This window comes from Drosophila miranda, chromosome 3 (assembly GCF_003369915.1).
Source record: "Drosophila miranda strain MSH22 chromosome 3, D.miranda_PacBio2.1, whole genome shotgun sequence".
Classification (NCBI taxonomy): Eukaryota; Metazoa; Arthropoda; class Insecta; order Diptera; family Drosophilidae; genus Drosophila; species Drosophila miranda.
In genome coordinates, this window is record NC_046676.1 from 1,428,877 (window position 1) to 1,446,483 (window position 17,607).

At 43.4% G+C, this 17,607-nt stretch overlaps 2 protein-coding genes across 3 annotated transcripts; one reads left to right on the top strand and one right to left on the bottom strand.

The window, feature by feature from the left end:
- Positions 1-1,000: 1,000 nt before the first annotated feature.
- Positions 1,001-4,239, top strand: LOC117188066 (MOXD1 homolog 1). Its single transcript, XM_033391340.1, has 9 exons — positions 1,001-1,016; positions 1,078-1,560; positions 1,865-2,020; positions 2,081-2,388; positions 2,450-2,748; positions 2,801-2,964; positions 3,022-3,541; positions 3,598-3,764; positions 3,820-4,239. The coding sequence occupies exons 2-9, from the start codon at positions 1,225-1,227 to the stop codon at positions 3,988-3,990; spliced, it is 2,121 nt and encodes a 706-aa protein (XP_033247231.1). The 5' UTR covers positions 1,001-1,016; positions 1,078-1,224; the 3' UTR covers positions 3,991-4,239.
- Positions 4,240-8,599: 4,360 nt separating this feature from the next.
- LOC117188067 lies at positions 8,600-17,106 on the bottom strand. 2 transcript variants are annotated; one of them, XM_033391342.1, is made up of 2 exons: positions 16,387-17,106; positions 8,600-10,474 (listed from the first exon to the last, which is right to left on the bottom strand). In XM_033391342.1, the coding sequence occupies exons 1-2, from the start codon at positions 17,016-17,018 to the stop codon at positions 8,686-8,688; spliced, it is 2,421 nt and encodes an 806-aa protein (XP_033247233.1). In that variant the 5' UTR covers positions 17,019-17,106; the 3' UTR covers positions 8,600-8,685. The 2 variants fall into 2 exon arrangements, with proteins under 2 accessions (XP_033247233.1, XP_033247232.1); XM_033391341.1 differs by lacking the exon at positions 16,387-17,106 and adding an exon at positions 12,480-12,748 and having other exon boundaries at positions 8,600-12,402.
- Between the last annotated feature and the right edge of the window lie 501 nt (positions 17,107-17,607).

A 17,607-nucleotide genomic window follows, 5' to 3' on the forward strand; every position in this document is an offset into this window, starting at 1 on the left:
ATTTCTCAGCACTTCCAATAAATCATTCTGGATTTTTTTGCGTCTTGATGAGGTCCTTGGCCATCTTTTCCTTTCTCATTCCATTTTCTTCCTTCTTCCTGTAAAGTTCCTTCTGCTCTTCGAGTCGCTCTCTGGCGATCTCTGCCATCCAAGAAGTGTCGTCTTTTTTGGTTCGCTTTGGCGGGGGCCCTTGTTGCCAGAAAAGGTGCTGGAGCTACATGATCCGTCCAGATCCAACTCGATAATATCCGAAAAATCTCATTATTAAAGAATATATTATGCATAAAATAAAGCCGTCTGCCATTTATTCGCCACACACTTGCAACTTCAGCCTGGCAGACTCGGCCATGCCGCATTCAATCTCATCGCCAGCCTTGAATGCATCCGAGCTATTGACCATGATTGTTGTTGTTATTTGTTAATTTTGTCACAATCATTTTTTACGTTTTCGCAGTGAATACCATTTTTTTCGTTGTAAATGACAATTATTCAGAGTTGCATTTGAAACCCATCGGCTAACTATCGCATAGAAACGTGCGGTTTAGGAACATCCAAAATGGATGGTGGACTAACTGGGAAATTTTCAGAATGGCAAAACCTTACGGACCATCCCCGAAATGGATGGTGGATGGTGGATGGTCGTCAGTGTGAATAGCCTATAAGTATCGCGTAGAAACATCCAAAATGGATGGGGAACTAGCTGGGAAACTTTTGGAACGGCAAAACCTTACGGACAATCCCCGAAATGAATGGTATCCACCATCCGGTAGTCTGGATCGCTCTTTATGACGCGGCGGTAGCTGAACGCCAAATCCGAAGACCTTTGGGATTCATTTTTCCGTGTTCGATGTGCGACATGTTCGTTGTGTGAACGGGCACATCTATATACTGAATGGTTAGTGGTCATACAGTGAAAAACAGGAATAATTGTTTGGTATTTTTTGTTGGTATTTGAGCATGATCGATTTTCAGAATTATAAAGATTGGCGCCAAAAGTGTTAGCAAAGCAAACATATGTATGTTAATAGATGTGATTTGGTTTTTCATAAACAAAGATTAAATGTATACTTTTGCCAGTGAACACTCACGAATTCATTATCTGAGTGAAAAAAGTAATCGCTCTCAACATATCTAGCACGCAAATTCATTTTGTCATTGGAGTTCACGAACGAAATTGAATGATTTGGGCCAGCTAATCCGAAACAAGAATTATTTAACATTATTATGATGTTACTAGTCTTCATTTCATTCTGGATCCTTTGCGTACAACTGTGTCAATGTTTTTCTGAAGCAGATCATAATGACAAGAGAATATACAATGTGGTCGACGGTGGTGGTTCAGTGCATCATCAGAACTGGAAGCGTCATGTGATGATGGACTCCAATGGCTTATATTGGCTTCAGTGGTGGATAAATCTAAACGAGAAAGCTATTAACTTTGAAGTTAACGTTAACACCCGTGGTTTTATTGGACTCGGGTTCTCAAAAGATGGACAAATGTCAAGAGCGGACATAGTGCTATTGTGGGTTGATGATCGCACAGGCCAAGCAAATGCTTTAGTAAGTTTCATAATTTGAACTGTATATTGATTTAAATATTAAATCTCATATAAAAACATATAAATACATACATATGTACGTGTGTTTGGATAACGATCCCAATCCAGGTTCTGGGACATATTTATACATATAGTACATATAGTTTATACATATTTGTATATGTATGTATGTATGTACATTAAAAAAGTAACTGCCTTTTGTGCGTAAAAGATTTGAAAATTCTAGTTTTATAAAAAAAAAATACATACATACTATCATTCGCCTTTACTCAACTTTAATGGGTCTGGCACAACCAATATTTTAGGACTGTCATGGATCAATTTATTCTCCAAACGGAGCTCCAGTGCAAGATGATACCCAAAATTACCACGTCGTCAGTGGTTATCAAAATGCTACTCATACCCATGTTCGATTCTCTCGTAAAATAGACACATGCGATCCATATGATATGCCATTAACCGTACGTATATTATGATCATAGATTGTGAACAATCATATACAAATTCTTAAACACATATAGGGCGATACTTTTAAAGTTATTTGGTCTTTTGGTGATACTGACCCGGTTTATGGCAGCTTAAAAGGACATGGTCGCAATCGAGGCGAAAAATCATTGCATTTACTTTCTCCGATGTTCCAAAAACATAGCGTCCTCACATACGGAGCAACAGCGGAAAACTCATCGTCAAACAAATGGGACGTAATAGTAAATAATGTAACGATCGAACCATCAATGGACACTCTATACTGGTGTAAAATTGTGCGACTCCCCAAGCTAACTGACAAACAACATATTATTGGCTTTGAAGCTCTTTTGTCTCGTTCTGGGTAACAAACTTGTTTGCCAAATGTTAATTTTTAATCAGTAATGTTTTTTATTATTTAATAGGTTAGAGCATAAAAATATTGTTCATCAGATGACACTATTTGAATGTCAAACGAAATTCTATCCTGGATCGGATCCGGCCTCTTGGGATGTTTGGGTGAGAAGTTCTGGGACAGTGTGCAACAGTAATCTATTGACACCACGGGATTGGGATTCTTGCTCGACGCCAGTTGCAGTTTGGTCCACTGGTGGATCCACAGGACAGTTTTTACCTTCTCATGTCGGCATACCAATGGGAGGCTCATTGGGTGTGAAGTATTACATGCTAGAAATACATTATGACAATCCTAACGGAAAAAAATGTAAGTAGTAGGGTCAACAAAGAAGAATAATATATATAAGCAGTAATTTTAGCCGTAGATAATTCCGGGTTTCGTATACATTATACGAACCATCTGCGACCAAACGATGCCGGCATAATGATCAGCGGCATTTCTATATCCGACACTCAACTAATTCCACCTGGACAGAAATTGTATCGCAGTGTTGGCATTTGTGGACCTTCATGTTCTAACGTGGTAAGCACAAAAAAAATGATTTGGTTGATTGATGAGATCTAACAATATAGTATTTAGATGTTTCCTAAGAATGGCATTAAAATTATATCTGGAATGATTCATTCGCATCAGGCCGGTCGGAAAATGAGCCTTCGTCATGTTCGGGATGGAAAAGAATTAAGCCGCATTATAGAGGATGATAACTACGATTACAGATATCAGCAAGTTCATCAACTAGCCAATGAAACAGTCGTACTGCCTGGAGACTACATTATCACGGACTGTGCTTATGAGACAATCCAGCGGAAACGCCCCACATTTGGAGGTTACTCAACGAAACAAGAAATGTGTCTTTCCTTCATTACTTATTATCCGAAGATTGAGTTGGCTGGTTGTTATAGTATGACGCCAGTTCGAGAATTTTTCGAGATGTTTGGTGTTTCCCAGTTCTATTCTCTAAACATGACGGACGTTGAAAATTTATTCCTTTACAATGGGAATTTCTTAGATTATATACCCAAAAGAGCTTCCCTGAAAACCAGGAAAAATCACTCAAATATGACCGTCGAGGATCTCTTGTTCGAAGAGTCTTTGTTGAGTAAGTTGTATCGACGTGTTAGTATGCAATCACTTAATTTTACTTTTGACTTACAGACAAACTGGTTATATCTGATCCTGTTGAGTTTCATGATCGCACATTTCTGTCCCATTTAAATCAATTACCATGGTCTGAGCCACTTTTTACTAAACGCGTCGAACAAGAACTTATAACTGGTAAACATATGACTTTTTGTCGTGTTTCTAACGATTCCATATCAATTGTAAGTTAGTGATTCTATATTTTTTTAAATTAAATACTATAATATATATTTTCAGCCATCGGAAATTATACGTTTTCCCAACTTTACTACATTTGTTAAGCCAGCTAGTACTTGTCTAAATCACCTTTTCCATAATAACGCTGAAATAAGTTCCAATGGCTCGAGGCTGCTTGCCGATCTAACATTAAGTCTGATCCTTACAGGAATTGGCTTACGACACACATGACTCTTATTTATGTTTATAAAATAATAGTAATTGTATACCCTCATACAACATTATAACATTTATCAGAGCCAATCCCCCAAAATGAGAAAAATGGTTAAAAAGTGACTTATTTTTCTGCGGCTGGGTGGCGGTGGTTCTACGAGAAATCGGCGAACCCTATCATAAGTATACCATGTGTTTGTCGAATCGTCTTCATCTACAAATTAATGACAATTAAATAGATGATTACTTTTAGTTTTGACATTGAAATACATATATTTATTTATCAAAAAAATTGGAAGCATAGGCATACCTATTTATTTATTAAAATTAATGTTAATATTTTGTTCCCATATTCATGAAAACTTTATTTAGTATTTTGTATGATTTAGAATAATGGCCATAAATCTTTTTGTTAAACTTACTGAGGGACATTTTATTTCTTAATTATTTTACAGACTGCCTAGACAGACAAACCTATCTTCGTTTTTGAATAGATTTGGATTTGGGAAAATCTGCAATATCTGTCAAACCATTGTTGATTGTACAACATCAGTTCTTTGGACTCTCCTCCACGTATCCGTGACCCTACTTCTGGTAGTCTAATGGTCTATTGCCAGGGTTTGGACCAGCAACCACTACCACCTCGACCGTCACGACAGCTATCACGTCAACCACAACATCAGCCTCTTATTGTAGTCCAGGTACAGCAACAAGGATAGCGCTCGCACTTTCGTTGAAACCAATGCCTAAATCCAAGGCAAGATCTGCTTCTATCTCCATGCTAACTACTAAGAAGTCCAGGCTCAAGCACTTCCTCCCTGGAACAGGGAAATGAGTTTTCCCAAACCCTCGTGTAACCCATCATCTCGGAAATGGCAAATAGCGGAAAAAAAAGAAACGTCGTGGATCTGACCTTTTAAACGATTCACACAAAAACGGAAAACTTCGCCAAGTTACCCCGCCCCTCATCCTGCGCCTCTTCAAGGCAATCGGTTTGCCCCATTGCGTGAACAGGATCTCTCAACTGTTGCCTAAACTGCGGCGAGGGAGATGCGTAGGATTCAACATAACCCTTCTGCTGATGATGTCCCGTGCACCTTAATAGCTGCTCAAGCAACTCAGGCTGAGACAACTCCCAAAAAACCACGAAAGCCTAGGCCAATAACCATCCCTGGGGTGCTGGACATTACTGCCGTCGAGGATTCCCTGAGCCCCCCGATCCCAAAGGAGACTACGAACTCCGCACGGCACCCTCAGGGGACCTCCGTATTTATGTAAAGGACGCTGACACACATAGAAAGATAATTAGGATCTTTAATTCACTTCGGGTGCAGTACACCCATTTCTGCCTCTCCGAGGACAGAAACTTCAGTGGCAAAAAAACTTGCATCATCTACACCCAAGGATACCATCAACCAGGCATTTGAGAAGTTGGGAGTGGTCAACCTGTACGACCCGAAGTCCAGGAGGAGCCCTTCCATCAGCGCTGATGGAGTCAGGCAGGAACCACCCAACCAAAACGTCTGGTTTATTGACCTCGCCTAGGCCTCTAACAACAAGTAAGCTCTCATGATTGCTAGAGTCAGCAGACAACGGGTGCAAATGGAGCTGCCCCGCAAAAACAACAGCGTGAGGCAGTGCTTCCGTTGCTTTGAATTCAACCACACGAAAAACTATTGTCTAAAGCGGCCAGTGTGTGGCAGATGCGCCGAGGACCACTGGACAGGTAACCCAAAATGCAACGCCATGACCGAGGACGACCTCACATGCTTAAACTGCAGCGGAAAGCATGCAGCATATGATAGATCCTGCAAGATCTACATCATGATGCTTAAAAATCGCCAATCCGCCGTGAATGTCTCTCCGCAAAACCAAGGTGCTGGAAAGGTGAGACATGTACCCTCGATGGCAGTACAGCGGGGAATATCTTTCGCGGATGCTTTCCGCCTAAACAAACGGGCCTACGTTGATACTCGCCGGCACTACTCGGCACAGCAGGACTACAAAACCCAGTTCCCTCAGCTTAAAAATAAAACGCAGACCACCAACTTGGTCCTCCAACGCCCAAGGTTCTCCTACAGAACCACAGATGGATGCGAACTCCATAGCTCAGGTTCTTATTGAACTGAAGAGGTTAGAAGCGGGCCTCACAACGGCAGTAGCAGGTATCCTGGAATCCCTTGACCAACTGCGTATCACAGATACACTCCTACCCTCGCAATCTCTCTGAAAACCATAATGCTGTTGGACCTAAGGATCGCATTCTGGAACGCCCGTAGCCTGGCTCATAACACTAATGAGCTGGCTTTATTTTTACAGCGTTATAACATTGACATCATGTTAGTGGATGAAACCTACCTTTACCCAGGGAAAAACTACACACTCCACGGATACATGTGTATTTATTTATTTATTAAATTAACAAATTATCTGTTAATAATGGTGCTTAGTTACTAAAGGCGGAAAAAGGTAAGTTAAAAGTTAGCTAAATTTAAATGATTATAAATATTGCATGCAATTAGTTTAAGAGACAGTTCAAGGGATAGGGTTTGACAGAGGGAGTTATAATTATGGCATAAAACCCTAAAAGGTTCATGATCAGCATAATTAGACCTACATATGGGTAGACGGCCTAAAAGTACGGGTAGGTCTAGATGGAACGGCCAAGTCAATCTGACCCAAGAGAGTTTGGGAGTCAACAGTCCCAAGAAGGAGCTTGTGCACGAACATTACACCATTGCATATTCTGCGATGGTGCAACGATGGCAGGTCAATAAGATTTAGCCTAGACCGGTAGGGTGGCAAGATTCTACCCGAGTCCCAGTTAAAGTTCCGAAGGGCAAAAATTAAAAATTGCTTTTGCACGGATTCAATAACAGCCTGCTGCTCTTTATACTGCGGGCTCCACACACAAGAACAATACTCCAATATAGGACGTACTAACGAGATGTACAGTTGTTTCGTAACGTACGGGTCGTCAAACTCCTTGGACCAACGCTTGATGAACGCTAAAACACCCTTAGCTTTATTTACAGTTGCAGCTATATGGGTGTTGAAACACATCTTATGATCAAAAAGGACTCCGAGGTCATTTGAACTCGAAATTCGCTCAAGGACATGATTTCCTAGAACATATGAGACAAAATGTAACAGAGCCAACCACCCATTAAACAAGAGGAGGAGCAGCTGTAGTCGTTCGGAGGGATATTTCCGACTACCAATTGTGCTGTGCAATTGGGGCTGATTCTTCTTGCAGTGGTCATGGTTTCAACAGTGCGTGGGAAGATCCTCATTACTACAGCCTATTTGCCCCCATCGATTATCTTTTCAAGCATTGTGTTAAGCTATTAGGCGTTTTTAATAACTGTTGCCAATATTTAATTTAATGAAAGTCGAGAGGGTTTATAAAATGCACAATTTATTTGCACATGTAAGCCAACTTATCGCGTATGTACATATGGGGCGATCGATTGATGCGAGCATGTTACTCCAATAGCTGCAACGATTAGCTCAAGACTGCCCATGCAAGGGCTGACGGGCCAAATTGCCGGGCCCTATGCAGCAAGCTTAGACGTGAGCGAGAGCGTAAGATAGCCCGAGAGCGTTAGAGCTGCTCGGGGACGCTGTTAAGCCGAGTACGAGAGATTGCGATATAAGGAGACGAAAGAATTCCGCTGCATGCGCATATGCGGTAGCAAATGATCTTTGCAGTGGGGGCATTGGAAACGACAACACCCAAAATGCATTTCCTTTGGGCCGCACCACTGGCAATAATTTAAAATATTTAAGCTGCTTGACCCGACATACTCCCCCCGTTGGAAGCCTGACTTTCAACAGCATCTTTAAGGGGCAGCAGGCACAGTGTTGCGTGACCTTCCATCCATGGCGGCGATTATTAGTTATTTGATCTTAATTATGAAGTCTAGTATAAGTTAGGCTAGGGCAAAGCGGGAGCGCAACAAAAGCTCGCTCTCTCGCTCTTGGCGAATTCGCCCCGCTTTGCCACCGTAGGTTAGCTAGAGTAAGAGATTTGAATTGTGAAGGAAATATAGTTGTTCGCTAACATTGAAATAGATCGAGCGTATCCATTTTCGCCCCGCCGAATAAATAATTAAATTACAGCCACCCAAAGGTTTCGGTTAATTTCGTTAGAAAAATTCTTCTAGTTTTTCATGGCGCCCCCGGGTGGACTGTAAAGTTAATTATAGGCAACAACAATAAGTGACAGTGACACAAGAAATTGCAGTATATGCAAACATATTCGTTGCCCGCGTCGTGGTGTGTGTGTCAATCAGCAATCAATTTGCATAATATCATCGCGTCGGTCGCGCCAAGAATAATTTTTGTGAAAATTTCTGCTACCACCGAGGGATGCCCTGCGATAAAGCCAGGTGTTTGTACACGGAGCGTTTTCCGCATTAATGTTAATTCACGGATGGGGGTGTGTTAGTTTTTTCTGCAAACGAATCAAAGTCTATACAAGAAAGAGAAAAGTCGATCGATCCAGTTGAGTATTAGGGAATAACTATTTATTACAAATCTTAGTGCTTGAGTACTGGGCATAAGAGAGAGAATACAGTGGTGAATTTAGTACAATTATGGTGAGTAAATACAAAAAGTGAGCGTAGGCTCTCTATTTTACGAGGGTCATTTGAATACTTGTTCCTTAAAGGAGTTTGACCGAACATCCCGGCCCCGTTGAAAGGACTGCTTTCAAACCACCGGAAGAATTGCCAACTTGTGTATTGGCCTGCAACATGTTCCATTTGCAGTGCGGAGGTGCACCACCCGTACAAGTCCATCCTTCCCAAGCACAGTAGACTGCACTCGGCCTAGTTTCCAGCGTAGCGGTGGCAGGTTGTCCTCATGGATGATGACCAACGTGCCCTCGGTGAGGTTCGTTGAGGGTGCTGTCCACTTCGTGCGCGATCGTAATTCGTTGACATAGTCAGCAGACCATTGCTTCCAAAACCGTTGCTTGACGGCCGTAATCGCATCGTAGCGGTCCATACTTGAAAGCTTGATATTCTCGAGGGACCTTTCAGGTAGTGATCGCAATGATTCGCCAACCAAGAGATGACCAGCCGTGAGAGTGCTATAGTCATTTGGGTCTGACGAAAGCGGCGATAGCGGGCGCGAGTTGAGGATCGAATCTATCTCGACGACGACAGTGCTCAACTCTTCGAAGGTGAACCTGGTGTTGGCCAGCGTACGATTTAACAGCCCCTTTGCACTCTTGACTGCCGCTTCCCAAAGGCCTCCGAAATGAGGTGCCCTGGGGGGAATAAAATGGAAATTAATAAAGTCAGATGCGCAAAATTTATAGATTGCATCTTGGGTCTGCTTTAAAAACATAAACTTTTTTAGTTCCTGCAGTTGATTCGATGCCCCTACAAAGTTAGTGGCATTATCGCAGAAGATGTCTGTCGGCAGCTTGCGACGACCTCCCATCCGTTTCAATGCGTTTAAGAACGCCTTTGTTGACAAATCAGAGACTACTTCGATGTGAACGGCCTTGGTGAGAAGGCAAACGAACACGGCTATGAATGCTTTTGTAGGTCCCTTTCCTCGAATGCGTAGATATGTGTTGATGGGTCCACAAAAGTCAACTCCACAGCGTTCAAAGGGTCGAGCCGGAGCGAGTCGCGTAGGCGGTAATGAGCCCATGAGTTGTTGTAGCAGCTTCGGTCTGTAGCGAACGCAGTGTACACAGGAGCGAACAATTCTACGTGCCAAGTCTCTGGCGTTAACGATCCAATACTCCAAACGAATGAGAGCGACTAGGGCTTTAGGTCCAGCGTGATAGTTCCGAAGGTGCAAATGGCGAATATAGTTCCATACAAATTTGGACTGACTAGGCAGCAGCAACGGATGTTTTTGACCGTCTTGTAGGTCTGAGTATTCCAAACGTCCACCAACCTTGATAAGTTCGAATCCGTTCACGACTTCTAAAAAGGGAGTAAGAAACTTTAAGCTGCTTTTTAATGGTTTTTGCTTCTGAAGTAAACGGATGTCCTCTACAAAATGAGTTTGTTGAATGTTCCAAATAAGGCAATGTGAAGCAAAACGAAGTTCATCTGGCGTCGGTGAGGTTGTGGTAAACGTCGATTGCTTCCGACATCTCCTTATGAACCTAATCATCCAAGCAATGAGACGCAGACTGTGAGTGTACGAGCTGATATTATCGACGATGTTGAGGATATTATTTGTCTCGTGTACGGCAGCAAACAAACTTTTCCGATTCTCCGAGTTAACCACGTCCATGTCAATATCAAGTTTTCCACCAGTGGCGGGCCAGCTTAGTGAATCTTCGACTAGAAACGTAGGACCCGAAAACCATGGAGACTTAATCAACTCGCTCACGTTACAGCCTCGCGACAGAATATCAGCAGGGTTTTGATGTGTTGGCACATAGCGCCATTTTCCATCAGACGTTAAATCCTGAATATCGGACACTCGATTTCCAACAAAGGTCGATAAGGTGACTGAGTGTTGTTGCAACCAATGCAATACGAGCTGTGAGTCGCTCCAAAAATAAGATGTGATAGTGTGTTTACTGAATATGGCCTTGACTTTGTTATACAACTGAGAAAGTAGATGTGCGCCGCATAGTTCAAGCTTCGGAAGAGACTGTTTCTTCACTGGTGCTACTCTAGACTTAGAAGTGAACAATTTCACTGTGACCTGTCCAAGCGAATTCTCCGTGCGCACATAAACACAGCAGCCGTATGCCCGAATCGATGCGTCGCAAAATCCATGTATTTGAATGCTCCTAGTATCAGGCTGCAAACAAAAACGAGGTACCGCTAGTGACGACAGTGAATTCAGCGATTCCAAACACTTGCTCCATGCGTGGCTTAAATTCTGGGGGACAGACTCGTCCCAGTCGAGTTTCAAAAGCCACAACTCCTGAAGAATGATCTTAGAGACAATGACTAACGGTGATAGCAGACCGATTGGATCGAATAGCGACGACGCAGTAGACAAAATTGTTCGTTTTGTGGTAGTGGGATAGACTTCCTTTGGATTAAATGTGAAACTAAATGCATCTCTTCGTTGATGCCAAGTTAAGCCGAGTGTGCTGCTGACTGAGTTTTCTGAAATGTTTAATTCCTTGGTAGATTCGTCTTCCATCACGCCTGGATGATTTGAATGCCACTTGCATAATGGAAACTGACCACGAGCGAGAGTTGATGTGATTTCAGTTTTTAGTTTGAAGAGTGTATCTATATCACCAGCCCCACACAAAAGGTCATCAACATAAAATGCAGTTTTAACAGCAGCAGCCCCTAATGGCCATGCATCCTTACAATCCTCAGCCAAGTAATGCAAACTACGAGCTGCGAGAAATGGGGCAGACGCAGTCCCATATGTCACTGTATTGAGTTGGTAGGTTTGAAGATCCGTATTCGGAGATGCTCGCCACAAAATGTACTGGAATTTTCTATCCTTCTCACTCACAAGTACCTGCCTGTACATTTTTGTGACGTCGGCTGTGATGCCGAACCTATGCATGCGGAACCGCAGCAATTGCAAGTACAACTCATCCTGAATGGTAGGGCCGACTAAAAGTAGATCGTTAAGTGACCTTTGAGATGTTGTACGGCAAGAGTCGTCAAAGACAACTCTGAGCTTCGTCGAGGTACTGCTTGGTTTCAGAACGAAATGGTGGGGTATATAATAATGCGGTTCTTCCAAGTTAGGATTCAGTACGAGGGACATATGGCCGAGACTTTCATATTCCTGCATGAACGAGATATACTGCGAGCGAATTTCCGGTAGACGAGCGAGACGTCTCTCAATGGCAAAAAATCGAGTTCGAGCTGTATCGAAGGAACTTCCAAGACAACTTGGATCTTCTTGAAATGGCAAGCGAACGACAATCCGCCCACTGGCATCCTGATGTGTTGTGTCCCTGAAATGGTCCTCACAGCGACGATGATTTGGGAGCATTCTAGCGCTTGGATCGACAAATGAGTCCACTTTCCATAATTGCTGCAAATTCTTGTCGATCGACTCTTCTACAGTCGCCAAGCACAATGGTGGCTGTCTGTTATATTGCCGCTGGTACCTCCCAGCAACAACCCAACCAAAAAGAGTCTTCTGCAAAGTGGGAAGATTTGGACCAATGCGAATCTGGCCAACAGCTAGAGCTCCATAGAAGGCTTCGGTCCCCAGTAACAAATCAATACGTTTAGTCCTATAGAACGATTCGTCAGCCAATGGAGTGTTAGCTGGTAGGTTCCAATTCGATATGTCGATCTCACTATCTGGCTGGTAGGCAATATGGGATGTGATTCCAAGCTGGAGAGTGAGCTGATAGCCGGAAGTACGTGACTTAATAGAGGTAGTCGTACGAGCCTTCAAACTAGTAAGGGAGTCTCCTATACTGCGAATTCCAATGTGGTGTTTTTCACGACGAAGGCGAAGCTTTTGTGCAAAGGTTTCGGTTACAAAATTAACCTGAGAGCATGAATCAAGCAACGCTCTACCGAGTTTGTATTCACCTGTGGCATCCTTTACCAAAACCATAGCTGTTGCCAACAAAATTTGATCATCTGCTGCGATCTCCATATGAGAATGTGAAGCAGCTTGATGAGCTGTTTGCCAGGAGGGTTGCGCTGGTTGGAGTACCGGTTCAGTAGTTGAAGATTGTCCTGCTGATGATTGGGGTGGCTGTTGCGGCTGAGAGTGATGCAAAGATGAATGATGATTCCGATTACAGGATCGGCAACGATGAGTCGATGAACATTGCGCCACTCTATGACCATTTCCAAGTCAATTGATGCAGAGACCGAGGCGTTTTGCATTGTCGTACCGTTGGTTGTTGTTCATAGCCTTGAACTGAGCGCAATTAGAGATCTTATGGCCAGAACTAGAACAAAGTGTACAAGACGGATTAGTGATAGCAAACGACGAGTTTATTTGGTGATTAGAATGACGATTTGACTTATTGGATTCAGCCTTTCGTTGTGACGAAGTAGCAGCCGAGTTTCCAGACGAATGGAGAAACTGACAGTGGCGTTCCAAAAGCTGTGTGCATGCTAGCCAGGTTGGCAGAGTTTTGTAGTCCTGCGATTCCTTCCACTTGTTCCGAGTTTGCTGATCACACTTTTCCATTATAATATATATAACCATAGCGTGAACAATATTCTCAGGTTTGCCGATGGACTCCAGCGAGCTTAATATAGCGGATGCCTTATCCACTAGGCTGTGAAGCTGCTGACTGTTTGACCTTTCCACAGGTTGTAGTGCAAACAATGCCTCAATACCTTCTAAAAATATAAGAGTAGGATTATCAAAACGGCCTTTGAGTTTTGCTAGGGCCTTCGGATAGTTTTCGCTTGTAACCTGGAATGCCTGAATTGTATCTAATGCCGGCCCCGTGAGGCAGGTCAGCAAATAATTAAACTTTTCTATATTAGACAATCCAGACTCACGCACAACAATTTGCTCGAACGAGTGAATAAAATTCTTATAGTTTGCATATGTTCCGTCGAAAGTGGGTAGCGACAACCTTGGTAACGATGACTTCACTGGCGGTGGGTGGTAGTCCGGCGCAACAATGCTGGCGTTCAGATCTCCTCCCATTTTTTCCCTTATGGCTAGCTTGATTGCTATGTATGTATCCTCCAAATCTGCCCGTCCTTCATCATTCGGACTAAGGTCTTCAATATTAGCTTGGACATTTAAAACATTCTTGAAATACGTTTCTAAGATGTTCAACCGATAGCGAAGCTCATCATTGCATATCGGGGTTTCCGATTTAGCATCTACCACAGATTTGATCCGAGTTATATTTCGTTTTATATTGCTCCGTTGGCGTTTTAAGTCTTCGAGCGTCATCATTTTGTTGTGTAGTGTAATTACGCTGACACAGAACTAGAGCTTCCAAAAATAACAACAACAAAAAAACGCAGCAAGCAGCAGCAGCTAGAGCACAAAACCAACGGTGAAAGCAAAAGCAAAAGTTCCAGCAGCGGCAACGAAAGCAAAACGAAAGTGAAGCGGTGGAATTCCAATAGAAAGAATGCGTTGATCGATGGACCAAAGCAGGTAGCTGCAAAGCGAACGAACCGAGAATGCAAGCGCCGTTGAATGCGTTGTGGGTGACAAGCGAATGATAAAATTAAGCGAGAACGGCGAGAGCAAGGCGAGGACAACGATCCCGCGATCTAGACGAACAATTCTGATACGGTTTTCGGAACTTTCGATTGCAGCTGCGAGACGAGCGAATGTTGTAATTGTTGCCTTTGTAGATTGCGATTAGTTTAATTGTTCACAGAAGAATTAACATAACACACATGCCCCACGTTGGGCGCCAAAATGTTTGTACACGGAGCGTTTTCCGCATTAATGTTAATTCACGGATGGGGGTGTGTTAGTTTTTTCTGCAAACGAATCAAAGTCTATACAAGAAAGAGAAAAGTCGATCGATCCAGTTGAGTATTAGGGAATAACTATTTATTACAAATCTTAGTGCTTGAGTACTGGGCATAAGAGAGAGAATACAGTGGTGAATTTAGTACAATTATGGTGAGTAAATACAAAAAGTGAGCGTAGGCTCTCTATTTTACGAGGGTCATTTGAATACTTGTTCCTTAAAGGAGTTTGACCGAACATCCCGGCCCCGTTGAAAGGACTGCTTTCAAACCACCGGAAGAATTGCCAACTTGTGTATTGGCCTGCAACATGTTCCATTTGCAGTGCGGAGGTGCACCACCCGTACAAGTCCATCCTTCCCAAGCACAGTAGACTGCACTCGGCCTAGTTTCCAGCGTAGCGGTGGCAGGTTGTCCTCATGGATGATGACCAACGTGCCCTCGGTGAGGTTCGTTGAGGGTGCTGTCCACTTCGTGCGCGATCGTAATTCGTTGACATAGTCAGCAGACCATTGCTTCCAAAACCGTTGCTTGACGGCCGTAATCGCATCGTAGCGGTCCATACTTGAAAGCTTGATATTCTCGAGGGACCTTTCAGGTAGTGATCGCAATGATTCGCCAACCAAGAGATGACCAGCCGTGAGAGTGCTATAGTCATTTGGGTCTGACGAAAGCGGCGATAGCGGGCGCGAGTTGAGGATCGATTCTATCTCGACGACGACAGTGCTCAACTCTTCGAAGGTGAACCTGGTGTTGGCCAGCGTACGATTTAACAGCCCCTTTGCACTCTTGACTGCCGCTTCCCAAAGGCCTCCGAAATGAGGTGCCCTGGGGGGAATAAAATGGAAATTAATAAAGTCAGATGCGCAAAATTTATAGATTGCATCTTGGGTCTGCTTTAAAAACATAAACTTTTTTAGTTCCTGCAGTTGATTCGATGCCCCTACAAAGTTAGTGGCATTATCGCAGAAGATGTCTGTCGGCAGCTTGCGACGACCTCCCATCCGGTTCAATGCGTTTAAGAACGCCTTTGTTGACAAATCAGAGACTACTTCGATGTGAACGGCCTTGGTGAGAAGGCAAACGAACACGGCTATGAATGCTTTTGTAGGTCCCTTTCCTCGAATGCGTAGATATGTGTTGATGGGTCCACAAAAGTCAACTCCACAGCGTTCAAAGGGTCGAGCCGGAGCGAGTCGCGTAGGCGGTAATGAGCCCATGAGTTGTTGTAGCAGCTTCGGTCTGTAGCGAACGCAGTGTACACAGGAGCGAACAATTCTACGTGCCAAGTCTCTGGCGTTAACGATCCAATACTCCAAACGAATGAGAGCGACTAGGGCTTTAGGTCCAGCGTGATAGTTCCGAAGATGCAAATGGCGAATATAGTTCCATACAAATTTGGACTGACTAGGCAGCAGCAACGGATGTTTTTGACCGTCTTGTAGGTCTGAGTATTCCAAACGTCCACCAACCTTGATAAGTTCGAATCCGTTCACGACTTCTAAAAAGGGAGTAAGATACTTTAAGCTGCTTTTTAATGGTTTTTGCTTCTGAAGTAAACGGATGTCCTCTACAAAATGAGTTTGTTGAATGTTCCAAATAAGGCAATGTGAAGCAAAACGAAGTTCATCTGGCGTCGGTGAGGTTGTGGTAAACGTCGATTGCTTCCGACATCTCCTTATGAACCTAATCATCCAAGCAATGAGACGCAGACTGTGAGTGTACGAGCTGATATTATCGACGATGTTGAGGATATTATTTGTCTCGTGTACGGCAGCAAACAAACTTTTCCGATTCTCCGAGTTAACCACGTCCATGTCAATATCAAGTTTTCCACCAGTGGCGGGCCAGCTTAGTGAATCTTCGACTAGAAACGTAGGACCCGAAAACCATGGAGACTTAATCAACTCGCTCACGTTACAGCCTCGCGACAGAATATCAGCAGGGTTTTGATGTGTTGGCACATAGCGCCATTTTCCATCAGACGTTAAATCCTGAATATCGGACACTCGATTTCGAGTGTTGTTGCAACCAATGCAATACGAGCTGTGAGTCGCTCCAAAAATAAGATGTGATAGTGTGTTTACTGAATATGGCCTTGACTTTGTTATACAACTGAGAAAGTAGATGTGCGCCGCATAGTTCAAGCTTCGGAAGAGACTGTTTCTTCACTGGTGCTACTCTAGACTTAGAAGTGAACAATTTCACTGTGACCTGTCCAAGCGAATTCTCCGTGCGCACATAAACACAGCAGCCGTATGCCCGAATCGATGCGTCGCAAAATCCATGTATTTGAATGCTCCTAGTATCAGGCTGCAAACAAAAACGAGGTACCGCTAGTGACGACAGTGAATTCAGCGATTCCAAACACTTGCTCCATGCGTGGCTTAAATTCTGGGGGACAGACTCGTCCCAGTCGAGTTTCAAAAGCCACAACTCCTGAAGAATGATCTTAGAGACAATGACTAACGGTGATAGCAGACCGATTGGATCGAATAGCGACGACGCAGTAGACAAAATTGTTCGTTTTGTGGTAGTGGGATAGACTTCCTTTGGATTAAATGTGAAACTAAATGCATCTCTTCGTTGATGCCAAGTTAAGCCGAGTGTGCTGCTGACTGAGTTTTCTGAAATGTTTAATTCCTTGGTAGATTCGTCTTCCATCACGCCTGGATGATTTGAATGCCACTTGCATAATGGAAACTGACCACGAGCGAGAGTTGATGTGATTTCAGTTTTTAGTTTGAAGAGTGTATCAAAAGGTCATCAACATAAAATGCAGTTTTAACAGCAGCAGCCCCTAATGGCCATGCATCCTTACAATCCTCAGCCAAGTAATGCAAACTACGAGCTGCGAGAAATGGGGCAGACGCAGTCCCATATGTCACTGTATTGAGTTGGTAGGTTTGAAGATCCGTATTCGGAGATGCTCGCCACAAAATGTACTGGAATTTTCTATCCTTCTCACTCACAAGTACCTGCCTGTACATTTTTGTGACGTCGGCTGTGATGCCGAACCTATGCATGCGGAACCGCAGCAATTGCAAGTACAACTCATCCTGAATGGTAGGGCCGACTAAAAGTAGATCGTTAAGTGACCTTTGAGATGTTGTACGGCAAGAGTCGTCAAAGACAACTCTGAGCTTCGTCGAGGTACTGCTTGGTTTCAGAACGAAATGGTGGGGTATATAATAATGCGGTTCTTCCAAGTTAGGATTCAGTACGAGGGACATATGGCCGAGACTTTCATATT